The sequence below is a fragment of the Dicentrarchus labrax genome, unplaced genomic scaffold (genome assembly GCF_905237075.1).
Source record: "Dicentrarchus labrax unplaced genomic scaffold, dlabrax2021, whole genome shotgun sequence".
NCBI classification, from domain to species: Eukaryota; Metazoa; Chordata; class Actinopteri; family Moronidae; genus Dicentrarchus; species Dicentrarchus labrax.
Genome location: NW_026136711.1, coordinates 28,142,743 through 28,155,507, shown reverse-complemented (window position 1 = coordinate 28,155,507; position 12,765 = coordinate 28,142,743). Strand labels below are relative to the sequence as shown.

The following is a 12,765-nucleotide window of genomic DNA, read 5'->3' as shown; positions in this document are numbered from 1 at the left end:
CAAGGCACAATAACTAAGTATGGGAATAATAGTATTGTGCTTGCTGCAAGGCACATAACAACCGAGAAGTGCTAGCTTAACTCATTTTTTCTTTTCTCGCCGCTTGCTTATGCAAGGCACATTAATCCCCCATAGCATATTGTAACCTGTCATCCTCTTATTGCAAGGCACAATAATAGGAATAGTAGTATTGTGCTTCTATGCAAGGCACAATAATAAATAAAGTTTTATAAATAAAACTGTAGCTCCAAAACATGAAAATATCCTTACATTCACTATTTAAAAGTAACTTAAAGTCAAATATTAAGCAAAAGCACCAAAACTAAATTGTAGAAGAAGCAGAAGAAAAATGCCTACCTTCCCGGGGGAAAGTACAGAACATAAAAGTAAAAGCAAAGCTAAGTCTGTTTCATAGAATAAAATAAGCATTAAACTTCCTGTTAAATGCAGAACATTCCCTATTATAGGGAAGTGCCCAAACTCACAGAAACATATTTAACCCCAGGCAATCATCACTTTTGTAACCATAGGAAAAGATTTTAATGAGTACCTTTTAAAATAAAAGTTTCCTCTAATCTTTATAGGAATGTATTGTATTTGCCCTATTCAAAATAACAAAACAACACACACACTACTACACAGTGTCACATCATTCCCTGTCACATAACTGCTAAAAATATGTAAAAATAAGTGAGACAAATCTGATTTTAAACCCTCTAGATACAGAAAAGGTCTTACCTTAAGAAACTAAAGACTGTCAGGATGTTTCTTTCTTTTGAAAGCAAGTTATTCTTCTGCTGAAAGAAATAAGCAAAGTGCCTTTTTTGATGTTTAATTCACTGTATGTTTAATTTCTGGTGAAGATGTGGTTCTACAGTTTCTCTAAATTATCCTATTGACATCTATAAACTTCTGTGTTTAGGGGGCGTGTGCATCTCCCAGTCCGTCAAGATTCCTCGGGAGCCCAAGCAGGGAGAGTTTGACAAGGTCATTCGACGACTCAGAGAAAACCCAAACGCAAGAGTCGTCATACTTTTTGCCAACGAAGATGATATCAGGTAAGGCCGGGTAATAGCTACATAACACACCTTTGAAGATTAAAAAACATGACTGCAGCAGACAGTACAGAGCTGTGTGGGGACCTAGCCATTTCAGTCCAGCTCTGCCAGACCACTGTGTAATGAATTGCAAAACAAAATCAAAGTGGAGCTGGTCAGGATGATGACCTTATCCATGGCAACATCTGTTTCGTCACCTTTGCAGGCGGCTACTCCATGCGGCTAAAAAGGCCAACCAGACAGGTCATTTCATCTGGGTGGGTTCGGACAGCTGGGGCTCAAAGATCTCTCCGGTTGTGCACCAGGAGGAGATGGCAGAAGGAGCAGTCACCATCCTGCCCAAGCGGCAGTCCATCAAAGGTACAGAGAGGAGCATTGTGCTTACATCAGATATCCCTGTGTAATAAAACCATTTCACCACGCCAATGAAATGTTCTTTTCATGTGATGCAGAGCTGTATCTGTTAGCAGAAGAAAGTTGCTTTGTAATGCTTAACCATTCATCTTTTGATCATCAAAGGTCTGAAAACTAAAATCTAATAAAACAAAGCAACAAAGTAAATTGAACATGCAATATTCAATCAATTATACTGTAGAACACATCAGAGGTCTGGCTCACAGACGGCACCAACACTGTTGTTTACACTGACAGCGACTGTGTCAATGACAATGAACCCATTGATCTGTCTAGGGTTTGATCGTTACTTCATCAGCCGAACGCTGGAAAACAACAGAAGGAATATCTGGTTTGCTGAGTTCTGGGAGAACAACTTCAACTGCAAACTCAGCCGTCATGCCGTGAAGAAAGGGTCTGGCCTCAAAAAGTGCACAAGTAAGATATTCTCCTGTTGGGGAAAAAGCTGTTTAATGTTGTTTTTGTTTAAAATTTTCAACGTGAATTGTTTGGATGCTTTGATGAAGGTGACACATTTGGCTCATGGTTAAAGTCTTTTGACAGCACCTATAAAAAATGGAACAGCTATACATTCAATATTCAAAATCACAGGTAATCTCACAGCTCATTTCAGTGCTCCACTATATTTCTGCTGAGTCTAGGGTGTTTACCCACATGGCTATAATAAGTGAATGGCTTAGCTGGGCAGCGTGGTTAAAGCTTCAGGCTCAGTGCCATACGTTATACAGCTGTAGATAGCACTTTCTATCCTGAGGCTGAAAAACACTGCACATTTTATTAAGATTTAAACACCAATTAAGTAGTACAACATTAGTTTAAAAGATGAGGCTAGTATTATCTGGTGGTTTCCTCAAAGAAATCTCTGTTATCTTAATGGTTTTTTAGTTTAATTACTTTACAAAAACATACAGAAATCAGTCACTGTTACTGTTAATAGAGGTCAATATAAAGGATGCTTCCTCCTAATAAACAAACATGACTATGAAAGTGAAAATCATTTGAGTGTCAGGATGTGAGACATTATTAAATGAGTGGCATAATGTAACAGCTCATCCTGTGATCAGAGTACGTAATAATTTACTGTCTTGCAACCTAAAAGTTATACTAATCTCTATATATATATATATATATATATATATATATATATATATATATATTTAAAACAAGCTTCTGTTGTTTACTACCTAACATTAGCTACTACGACATAAACTAGGATTATTTATTCTACTGTGTTAGAGCTATACTTTTTTCATTACCAGATATTCATCACTAGTCAGTTAGTCACTCATGTTTTACAGAAATTAATGGAAGATTTTAAAATTATCTGAATAGATGCTCCAAAAAGATATTCTGCTGTACAATTACGTTTGTACGCAATAAGTCTGTATAACGATTGTCATTAGATAATATTCAATGTATGACCAAGAAGGTCCGAACTCTTAGAGCAGCACCAGACAACCTGCAATTGCTAATGTTTGCTTTTCCAAAGAGGGAGGAAGGCCATATTCTGCGAGCTCATATCACAACCTGAAAGCTAAATGCAGTAATTCTAATGCAAAAAAAGTTTACATTTACATTTACAAAGAGAACCCCATTTCAGATTATATTTATTATTATAATTTTAGTAGTACGGTCTAGACCTGCTCTATTTGAAAAGTTTTCTGAGATAACTTATTATGATTATTATGATTTGGCGCTATAGAAATAAAACTGAACTGAATTGAAAATTGAATTTATTTTTCAAACATGGCCTTGGAGTACATTGGAAATTAAATGTCACTGAACCCTATATTATGCACACACTGATATGAAAAGAGAGCAACATTTATTTAAAATTTTAATTTTTTTTTTAATTTTACAGTGAGGACAGTGATGTGCAACAAATAATGTGGACACTCATTCTCACATTCATACTTAAGGGCGATCACAAGCCTCATGACTGACTGAGAAATGTGTCTCTAGGCAGAAAACACACACACTCCAAAGAATCAAAGTAATGACCTTCTTGCTGTGAGGTGACAGTGCTAACTGCTGAGCCACCAAACTGCCCTGGAGCCAGATGTGTGTGTGCACAGTCTGCATACGCTACAGACACTAGTATTTATGAACAAGAACATGTCGTGACAGTATGTCAACAGTGCGTCCACACATGTGTTACACAACTTCATGTACGGCAGCACAGTGGCAAAGAAGAAGAAAATATGACAGAGGGAATCAGGGCAAAACTGCTTTTAGAGGGGGTAGACAAAATATTAGAAACACCTGTCAGTCACGCCATACAATTCAACAGCACCACAATCTATAGCTTCCAAAATGACAATAAAGTTTAATCAGCACTTATGTTTATTCATAACAGTATGTTCATTCTCAAAAACACAAATAACACAATCATACCATCAATCCATCAATCAACCAAACACAGAACAAATAGCACTGCCTCAAAAGTCAAATAGCACTTTACAGTTACAATAACTCTATACACAAAATAAATAAATTGCAGGAGGGAGAAAAAAAAAAGCAGATGAACAGATAATGAGGAAAAAAAGGAGCCTACAGTCACAGGAAAGAGTTATGAATCTATAGAGAGTGTCTTCAATTTATCAAAGTATTGTATAATCGGACTACACATAGATTTGAATTTCTCAAGATGTCCCTGCAGCCAAAACTTAATTTTCTCCAATTTTAGAAAGAACACTAGATCCCTCAACGACATACAGTAGAAAAACTGGGGGGATGAAGTGACTCCTCAAAATACTTCCAACAAAAATTTAACGTTGTGACCTTTGTAAAAGCAGGATTAAATGCAAGGCTGTTATGGTGTCTACCACTGCAGGCACTTTAGCTGTACATAATAAACTACTGTAGCAGCTGAGTGTACAGTACATTGTCTCCAAATGCACCAGTAATGGCTGTGCATTATGGTTGGGCAATAAGACGTAGATAGTTGACAGAAATCTGTGTCAGATATTTCATCGTACAGTTTATACCACGGGTAGCTATCCATTCGACGTCTCTGTTTGTAATAGACCAATCAGTGCGCAGGACTGCTTTATGGAAATATTGGATTTACAGCATATCAATGTGAGGAAGAAGTTTGTAGGATTAAGTGGCATCTAAAGGTCTAGTTGTGAGATTGCAATTCCCTCGTTTTACCCTCCTCTTCCAAGTGCGAAGGAGAAACTACGGTGGCCACGAAATGTGCGAAAAACTAGGTTTGGTTTGTCCATTTCGGGCTACTGTGGAAAACAAGGTTAAACATGACAGCCTCTATGGAAGGCAACCTGTGGCATCTGTAGTTATATAAGGTTTATTTTAAGGTAACAAAAACATAATGATTCCTATTTTCAAATGATTATATACTAATGAAAACATACCTATGCATATTATAATCAATTTCTGCCAACAGAGCCTCCTAAATGTTACACACTGGACTATTAATTCACTGGACAACCCACAAGCAGACATTCCCATCTGATTATTTTATCTCTAAAGGTTTCTCAAAGACTATATATTTATATCATTATACAGTATATTGTAAAATTGAATATGCCATGAATGGTATTATAATAAGATTATCACTACTTCACCCCTACTGTCTATAACAACTCAAAGGCTGCTTGGACGATGCTAGTGCCAGACAAAATTCAGTGATACTGATATATGTCCAGGTCTAACTGGGTATGATCGCATATATTTGATGTAATGATGTCCAATGAGAAGAGAGTGTGTAGTGTAGACACTCAAAACTCAGGGGAATCTTGATGTTTATTTATTTATAGAATCAGGATTATAAAAAGAAGGTTTTGGCAAAACAATAAACAACTGAAACAGTTCTGCTGAAACAGTACTGACTCACTAAATGCACTAGAGAGAAACTGCAACTTTTACTCAAGAGGTTGTCTTTAAAACCAACAGCTGGCATTGTCTTCACAGGCCCAGCACTAAGTACAAGAGAGAACACAGAAGCGTTTTATGTAGGGTAACACTCAGGTTGCTAAGATGATACTGATAGATGAGCTAGTCTTGAGATTGGTAGGAGTGACCCCTGGTTACCTGCCAACGGGAATGCTGACGAGAACTTGGGCAGGCTCCTTGGGGAGCTCCTGTGACGGTTCAGAAGCGTGCCGTCTGATCAGCGCGCTCATAACATGTTTTTATATTTTTACAATAAGGTGTAGAATATGGCTCAGCGTTTATGCATTGGTGTAAGGTTATATGGTGTATGTATATTTCTGATGTTGTGCATACATCAGCTTTTAGTCCTGAATCTAAATAGAGTTCTATTCATCTGTCCCTGGAGTCATAACACAAAATGTGACTGAAATACTGGAAAATGTATATAGATGTATATCTAGAGGTAATAGACGTTTGAGCAGTAACTGTAGATTCAAGATTATATAAATTATATAAATACATTTAGAGGTAATGGACATTTAAGCAGTAACTGTAGATTAAAGATTGGCAGTGCTGAAGTTTTCACTGAGTTTTCCAGTGGAATTTGGCAATGACTATCCCACCTTAAGTTTTAAGGGAAAAGACTGTCAATATTCCTGATCCCCGAAAAACCAAAACAAACAATGCGAGGGTTTGGTTGGAGATTTGGGTGTGTTATGGTTTTAGCAGCTAATGTAGCCTGGAGCTGCTAGCCTCAAGGAGCAATTAGGAGCGGGCTACAGAGGTTTGGCAATCTCCCTCTGAAGCCACACAAGGCTTTAAACAACTTCATTCACATACCCAGTTGTAGTCCTCAATAATGTAAACAGGTGGAGTGCCCCTTTAACAATATCTGGCTGGTGGATTTCTGTTCCGATTTTGGAGTAAGATATATCAGGATTTGTCTACGCAGGAAACATTTGTTAGAAGGATCATTTCATTGTTTGAAGTGCCTTAAATAACAGAAAGAAAAGTATAAAAAATAAGAAATAAAGATGGGCTGCTTGAAAATGTCAGGCTCTTCACTAGATTTATAATTTATTTGCAGACTTGTACACAAGTAAGACAAGAAGCAGTCAACCAAATAATGTGATAACTATACTGTAAGACATCAAAAACCTGGTCAAAGTTAACATAAAAGTAAATTATCCTTTGATGATTAGATACTTCAGCTATCTCTTTGTATCTAAATGTTCATGTTCTTTCTAAAATTAATAAAAAATACAATCCTTTGGCGCAAGCATACCAACATCAACATGGTAAAGACTCACTATAGTTGGAGTGAATGCAGTCAGTAGCTTGCCTTTCTCTACGGGAATTTTAGTGTTAAAATTCGCTGTCAGCTGTTCTGTGTGGGGAAAGAGAGTCTCGCAGCATGTATTTTGAGGTTAAAGTGTGACACTAGTGGTGCCTCTCCACTGGTGGAGAGCTCTGCCGTGTCTCCAAGGCAGCTGTGAGGAGGCTCATGGGGCCATGCTGCAGAATTATCAGTGTCCTGAGAGGGTTAGACTCCTCAGTGTGATCAAAGGATAAGGAGGGCATGAGTGACTCGGAAAAAAGTGTCTTTTATCTGTGAATGAAGGAGATGTAAAACTGATATTGATTAATGTGGAAAGGAGAGGCGAGGTAGAGCAGGAACCCATCTCATAGGCTTTGTGGTTCTCCTGCGTATTAATGATGTGGGGGAGCAGCAGGAAACACAGCTATGCAGATAAAGCAAGCATGTGCTTTGCTTTTTCAGCCAAGCATCTATTTTTTAAACCGCTTATCCTGTTCAGGGTTGCAGGGGGCTGGAGCCTTTCCCAGCATGCACTGGGTTAGAGGTTTGTTGCCAGTTTGTTGCAGAGGGATTTTCTTTTGTATAATGAAAATAAATACAAAATACAGTGGGACTGTTTGCTTTGAGGAAAATATCTAACTTTGATTTTTGTGATTGTCATTTAAATTGTGATTATTTTTTATAAATGAGTTCCAGGCCTGTATTGGTTGTATACATAGTATTAAACAAGATAGTGTATACCAAGCATATTCAAACATATTTATACTTGGAAATATATTTTAAAACTATAGCTGCAATAATAACCAACTTAAACTAGTTTGCAGGTTAAATCTCCCAGGGTCTGGACTTGTAAATTACTTGTGAATGTATCAAGTATTTCCAGTATTTGACGTTTTTGAGTATTTGGTGGCCAAGTGAGTGCAGGGCACAGTAACATTATATGTGGATATCAAGTACAAGTAAAGCAATATGCTTAATTATCCTCAAGAAGTGATATTAATGAGCTTACTGTGTTGATGTTACATGTTTTATTATTATTGTAAAAAAGGAAAAATCTACCAACTCTTAATGCAAAAAAATTATTACCAATAACTGGCACTAAAAGTTGTCTATCAACTAAACTGTAGCAACGACTCTTGACAAAGTCTGCAGGCATCAGGAACCGTATCTACAACAGGCATGGTTTATAGTAGGGATGTGTGTCGGTTACATGTTACTAATCTCTAGTTCACACCAGAAATACTAGATTTCTTTAGATGTAAATAAAAGCTCACAATCTGGACTTTTGATGAGTTACAGCTGAATAAAATAGCTGGCTACAGTTTTCTTTATAGCTGATAAAATCAACAATCAATTTGAATTTGAATTTTTGAATTTTTGAATTTTTTTTTAAAACTTCACATAGTTTTAAACATAAATCCTAATTAAAAAAAAAATCCTAATTCAAAGCACAATTTTGATATAAAAACGATTGGTTTTGGGTCTATTTGATAGCAATTGACAGCAGTTTTAATAATAGATTATTTGTTTGTGATTTATCAGGAAAAGAAAACAAACAGTCTCGGTCTCAGTCTCAGTCACAGTCAGATTCTAGTTTCTCTATTGAACATCTGCTGCTTTTCTCCCTTTTATATTCAATGTCTTTGGATTTGGGTTGTAAAAAGTCAGTAATTTAAAGACACCATCTTTGGCTCTAGGAAATTGTGATGAACATTTCATATTTTATAGTCTAAAAGAATTTAATTGAACACATATTTCACAGATTAATCAATAATTAAAGTAATTGTTAGTTCTAGCCCTAAAAAGACAAAGATAGCAGCTTTAGCTGTAAAATCAGAAATAAAGTCAAACTTAAGAAGCACCAAATTATAAAATAGAAGAGTAGCACATATAGCAGCAGTGTCACATTAATTTAAGGGGAAGCCCAACTGCCTTGGCAGGAAAAGACTGGATGGCCTGTGGCCAGTCGCAAGCTGAAAAAAATGGTCAAAGGTCTGAGCCCACACACACTGTCACAAAATGTCTTGTGTGACAACTCAGAGTGGAAAACACCCACACTTTGCTTCTGCTTTGGTTAATCTGACTGGATTTCTCTGAAAGCAAAACGCCAGCCTGGAAAATGTGTGTGAAAGAGCCAAAATGCCAATGAGGACAGAGTTAGAGAGACTGGGGGGGAAAGGGAAATGGTCTTATGGAGAAGAGACAATACAAAGTTAGTGTGGGTGGCCTGCCAAGCCTGCAAGAGAAATATCACTCTCACACCCATTCTGGCTCGCAGGATTCCCCATGGCATAAGCATGTTGGCCAAACTGTGACAATCTCTGTCCAATCAAGGCCCTGTGGCCCTTAATTACTGAGCCGTAACCTCCAACAATAATTCATGCATTTCAAAAGCTCATGAGCTAATCTGGGACATTAAAACGCCTCTGGTCAGCAGCGAGGGGCTGGAGATGGAGATGTAGTAAATGAAAGATGGCTAACAGAGGGAGACCTTTGCTGATTTGGGGGCTAGCACTCTTTCAGATTGAAGTGGCTGTTAAAAATTGCTTGAACCTTGAGAAGACTGATGTTGCATGACAAATGACTGTCACAAAATGTGACTATGGATAATGTGGATAAGGATCACTAATATCCACATTTCCAACTCATTAACAGAAGCTGAAAATCTGTTAAGATGATGAAAGAGAAAAAAAAGATATTTTGGTGAAACAGGTTTTTAAATTTGATCAAGGAATAGATATCATTTTTCTGACTCATTCTGATTCATTCAATATTTATGTACACACAATTTTTGTCCAGAGTGCCGGAAACAGTCCAGAGGTTAATGTATAAGTCAACTATGGCCACCACACTGACAGTGAATAGAAACAATCATGCCGTGTGTGTTTTAACCTTTACATAAATACAAATGTGAGTATTTGTTCCAGATTCTGGGCCAGAAAATGTGTGTGTATTTCCTCAGAAAGACTCAACATATCATAATAATTAATTAAATACTTAATATTGCACCACAGTTAAATTATGAACATGGCTAATTATGTCAGTTCTACACCGGCAGGTACAGGGTTGATTATGTGTTTACAATAGGTGTTCCCTGGTGTCACCTTTTTCTATTCAATACTTGGGCACTGTATTAGTGTTACTCAATAAGACAAATCAGAGCAAGATGTCATTCCACAACAGCATACATTTTAATGTACTATTTTACTGATGACTGTGTGTTCTGCTGCCTGCCTGTGACATACTGCTTTTTCACAATGTGTGTGGTATCGAGGTAGTCCAAACTGTAGCTGGTAGATAGCAGTATGACTGCAGCACATTTTGTATATTATACATTTGCTTTGTTAGGAAAGGAAAATCCTCTCAGATTAACCTTCTTAAAGGGACATTGTGTAGGAATTTCCCCCATCTAGCGATGAAATTGTATTTGGCATTCAAACGAATAGTGCTCTCTAGTGCCTCGCCTTTTCAAGTGCGTATTGCAACTACGGTAGCCGTTATGTACCAAGAAGCCTACCTGTTGCGGAGAAAGCAGGCAACTTCAGCGTCCCTTTGAAAGTCTTTCTCCTTCATTAGCTCTTTCCACCTGGGAAAAGCTACCCCGATGTTTTCCCTCGTTTTTTGAATTCGCGTTGCCTTTTTAATTGCTTTCTTTGGCGACGAGGATTCCTTCTCCTGTGGCCTCGTTTAAGTATGATCCTCCATTATGAACTAAAGTGCAGTGCAGACTTTCAAATGTGCCGGGGCAGTGACAAGCGCCTCTCACTGATCTCCTTCTCCGTTATAGCTGGTTTCAGTCACTTGACGCTGGCTCTGAACAAAAACGCGTTGTGGATTAGTTACACAGGTAGGCTAGTGCTTTATGTCCCTCTCGGCGATTATAGTTTTTCAAAATGGCGGAACGACACGGAAGCGTCCATGGACTTGCCCGTCCAATGTATATACAGATAAGAAATTCTTCGCTGACGAGGATAAGTCAGATCATTGGCAGAGGTAATTTTAGACCAATGAGGACACATTTATGAATGAAGACATTGATTTTAGCTAATAAAATACTTAAAACACTACACAATGTCCCTTTAAATTTTTGTAACTTCATAACTTCCAAACTGTTAAACTTAAACCTTACAAAACACTTACATACATTTATTTCTTACATTGAGTTGTGTTTCTTGACAAAGGCGACATCAAATTTTGTTTTAAAAAAATGTTTTGTATTGTATAAAAAGAACATCCATTCTTGAATAAAGGATGTAATGATACATTCAACTCACAATACTGGGTTCATGATATGATTTTCTCACAAAACAAGACGAGAGTGAAGACTGATTAGGACTGTAAAATATTCCTTTATTCCTACAAATATATTTTCTTTCTTTTTTTTAATATAATTCTGAGATAGGGTATAAACTGTGCAAAGCAATATTTGTGCGCCTTAATACAGCTACTGACGCAAATAAGGTAGGACATCAGCACTATTTCATATTTTTGCAGAATTTGGTGACAAGCATTTCAGCTGTCCACAGCATCGAGTAATTTTGCACCCAACGGTATAGTCATTATTGTAGAAATTTCATCAGCAGATCCTCCACTGCGTGCTTATTAACTTGCTAAGCTTAATTGAATTCCATTTGGCAGGTATATAAATATATGCAGCTCTATCATTAGCTCATCCCTGGTAATTAGTCTATTGTTAATCTAAATTGAACACACCTGCTTTTTATAATCTCTTTCCCACATACAGCAGAGTTACATTGAGACATCTTTAAGATTCGTGGCTCGTGAGGAGAAAGGAGAAGTTGGGATTTGCATGTCGTATCTTCTTAGCAATTAACAATCACAAAAACCTATGCAACAAGCGGGGCCAGGATTAATAAACTCCTATCACAAGTTATTACATTGAGCCTATGAGCGGATTATCCCTGTCCTGTGAATGGATGTCTCCATTTCCTGCTTCTCTGAATCTTCACTGTATTGGCCCCTAAATACACCCGGGCAATAAAGACATTCAGTTCAATTCAATTCAATTTTATTTGTATAACACCAATTCATAACAGAAGTTATCTCAAGACACTTTTCAAATGGAGCAGGTCTAGACCGAACTCCTTATAACAGACATGAATTCACAGTTGGACACTCAAGTCAAGCGGGTCAGGATTCAAGGATTCAATCACATTCAAACATATCTCAGGCAAGCTGCTAATGGAAAATGGTAAAGGTAATAGTTAATGGCATAGACATGTAAGTCCAAGACCTAATGTGTACAAAATCACTCAGAGGGAAATCCATGTACTCCTGCCAGAGAGACAAGAAAGAGTTTTTGTTTTTAACTGATGAGATTTCCCGGAGGAGAAAACCTTGCACTCCAGATATTGGAATTGATTTGCTCCTCTGCAGCGATCCAGATATTTACCTTCTAGCTAATTGCAAGAGGCAAGACCCATTCAGTGTAAGAATAAGACTCACAGAGGAGCAATGCATTTTCTTCTATGCCTTTTGGACTGACGCCACACCCTCCATTTAAAAGGTTCAGCTCATTCCAAGTGGTTTGCACAGAATTGTGCTGTCCAACTTGAGCTGCTCTCCAAAGTGGGGCTGCCGCGAGGGTAGAAGTGTTGAAAAGATTCGTTATTCTATAGCTGCGTTTCAAGAATGATCTTTTAAAAAAAAAAAAAAAAAAACATTTTTGGGGTACTATTATGCATATTAATTTTCTGGAATAAGCACTAAATATGCTACTTCATCATGAGCCTACTTTGAACAAGAGTCGGTGGCAAACTCACAAGTAGATAATTCTTTAAGCTAGACCCATTCATAGAAACCACTTGAGTGTTTATGTGATTACATTTTTCTTGATTGCATGATGTGACAGAATTACAGATCTTCTTCCCAACTGAGTGGTTCATATCCACTTGTGAAATCATTGTCTTTCTCCCTCACAATTGTTTAACTACATGGTTACAAATGTCCGTCTCAACCTCACACCTGACGCAGTTAACAATGAGCCAAACGGGGGACCACAGAGGATGCATTTTCCATGAACGTATGCAACCAATTTACAAAACCACACACATACAGTAT

The 12,765-nt window shown here is 37.4% G+C and overlaps 2 protein-coding genes across 3 annotated transcripts in view; both read left to right on the top strand.

Moving 5' to 3' along the window:
- The window catches only part of LOC127371063 (immunoglobulin-like and fibronectin type III domain-containing protein 1), a 190,148-nt gene that overhangs the window by 77,749 nt on the left and 99,634 nt on the right, over positions 1-12,765 (top strand). The window lies entirely within an intron of this gene.
- LOC127371069 (metabotropic glutamate receptor 4-like) overlaps positions 1-12,765 on the top strand; it is a 157,047-nt gene that overhangs the window by 118,374 nt on the left and 25,908 nt on the right. For both annotated transcript variants that reach the window (XM_051413648.1, XM_051413649.1), the window contains 3 exons: positions 923-1,058; positions 1,264-1,418; positions 1,749-1,889. In XM_051413648.1, coding sequence (XP_051269608.1) covers positions 923-1,058; positions 1,264-1,418; positions 1,749-1,889 — 432 coding nt within the window. The remainder of the gene's footprint in view (positions 1-922; positions 1,059-1,263; positions 1,419-1,748; positions 1,890-12,765) is intronic.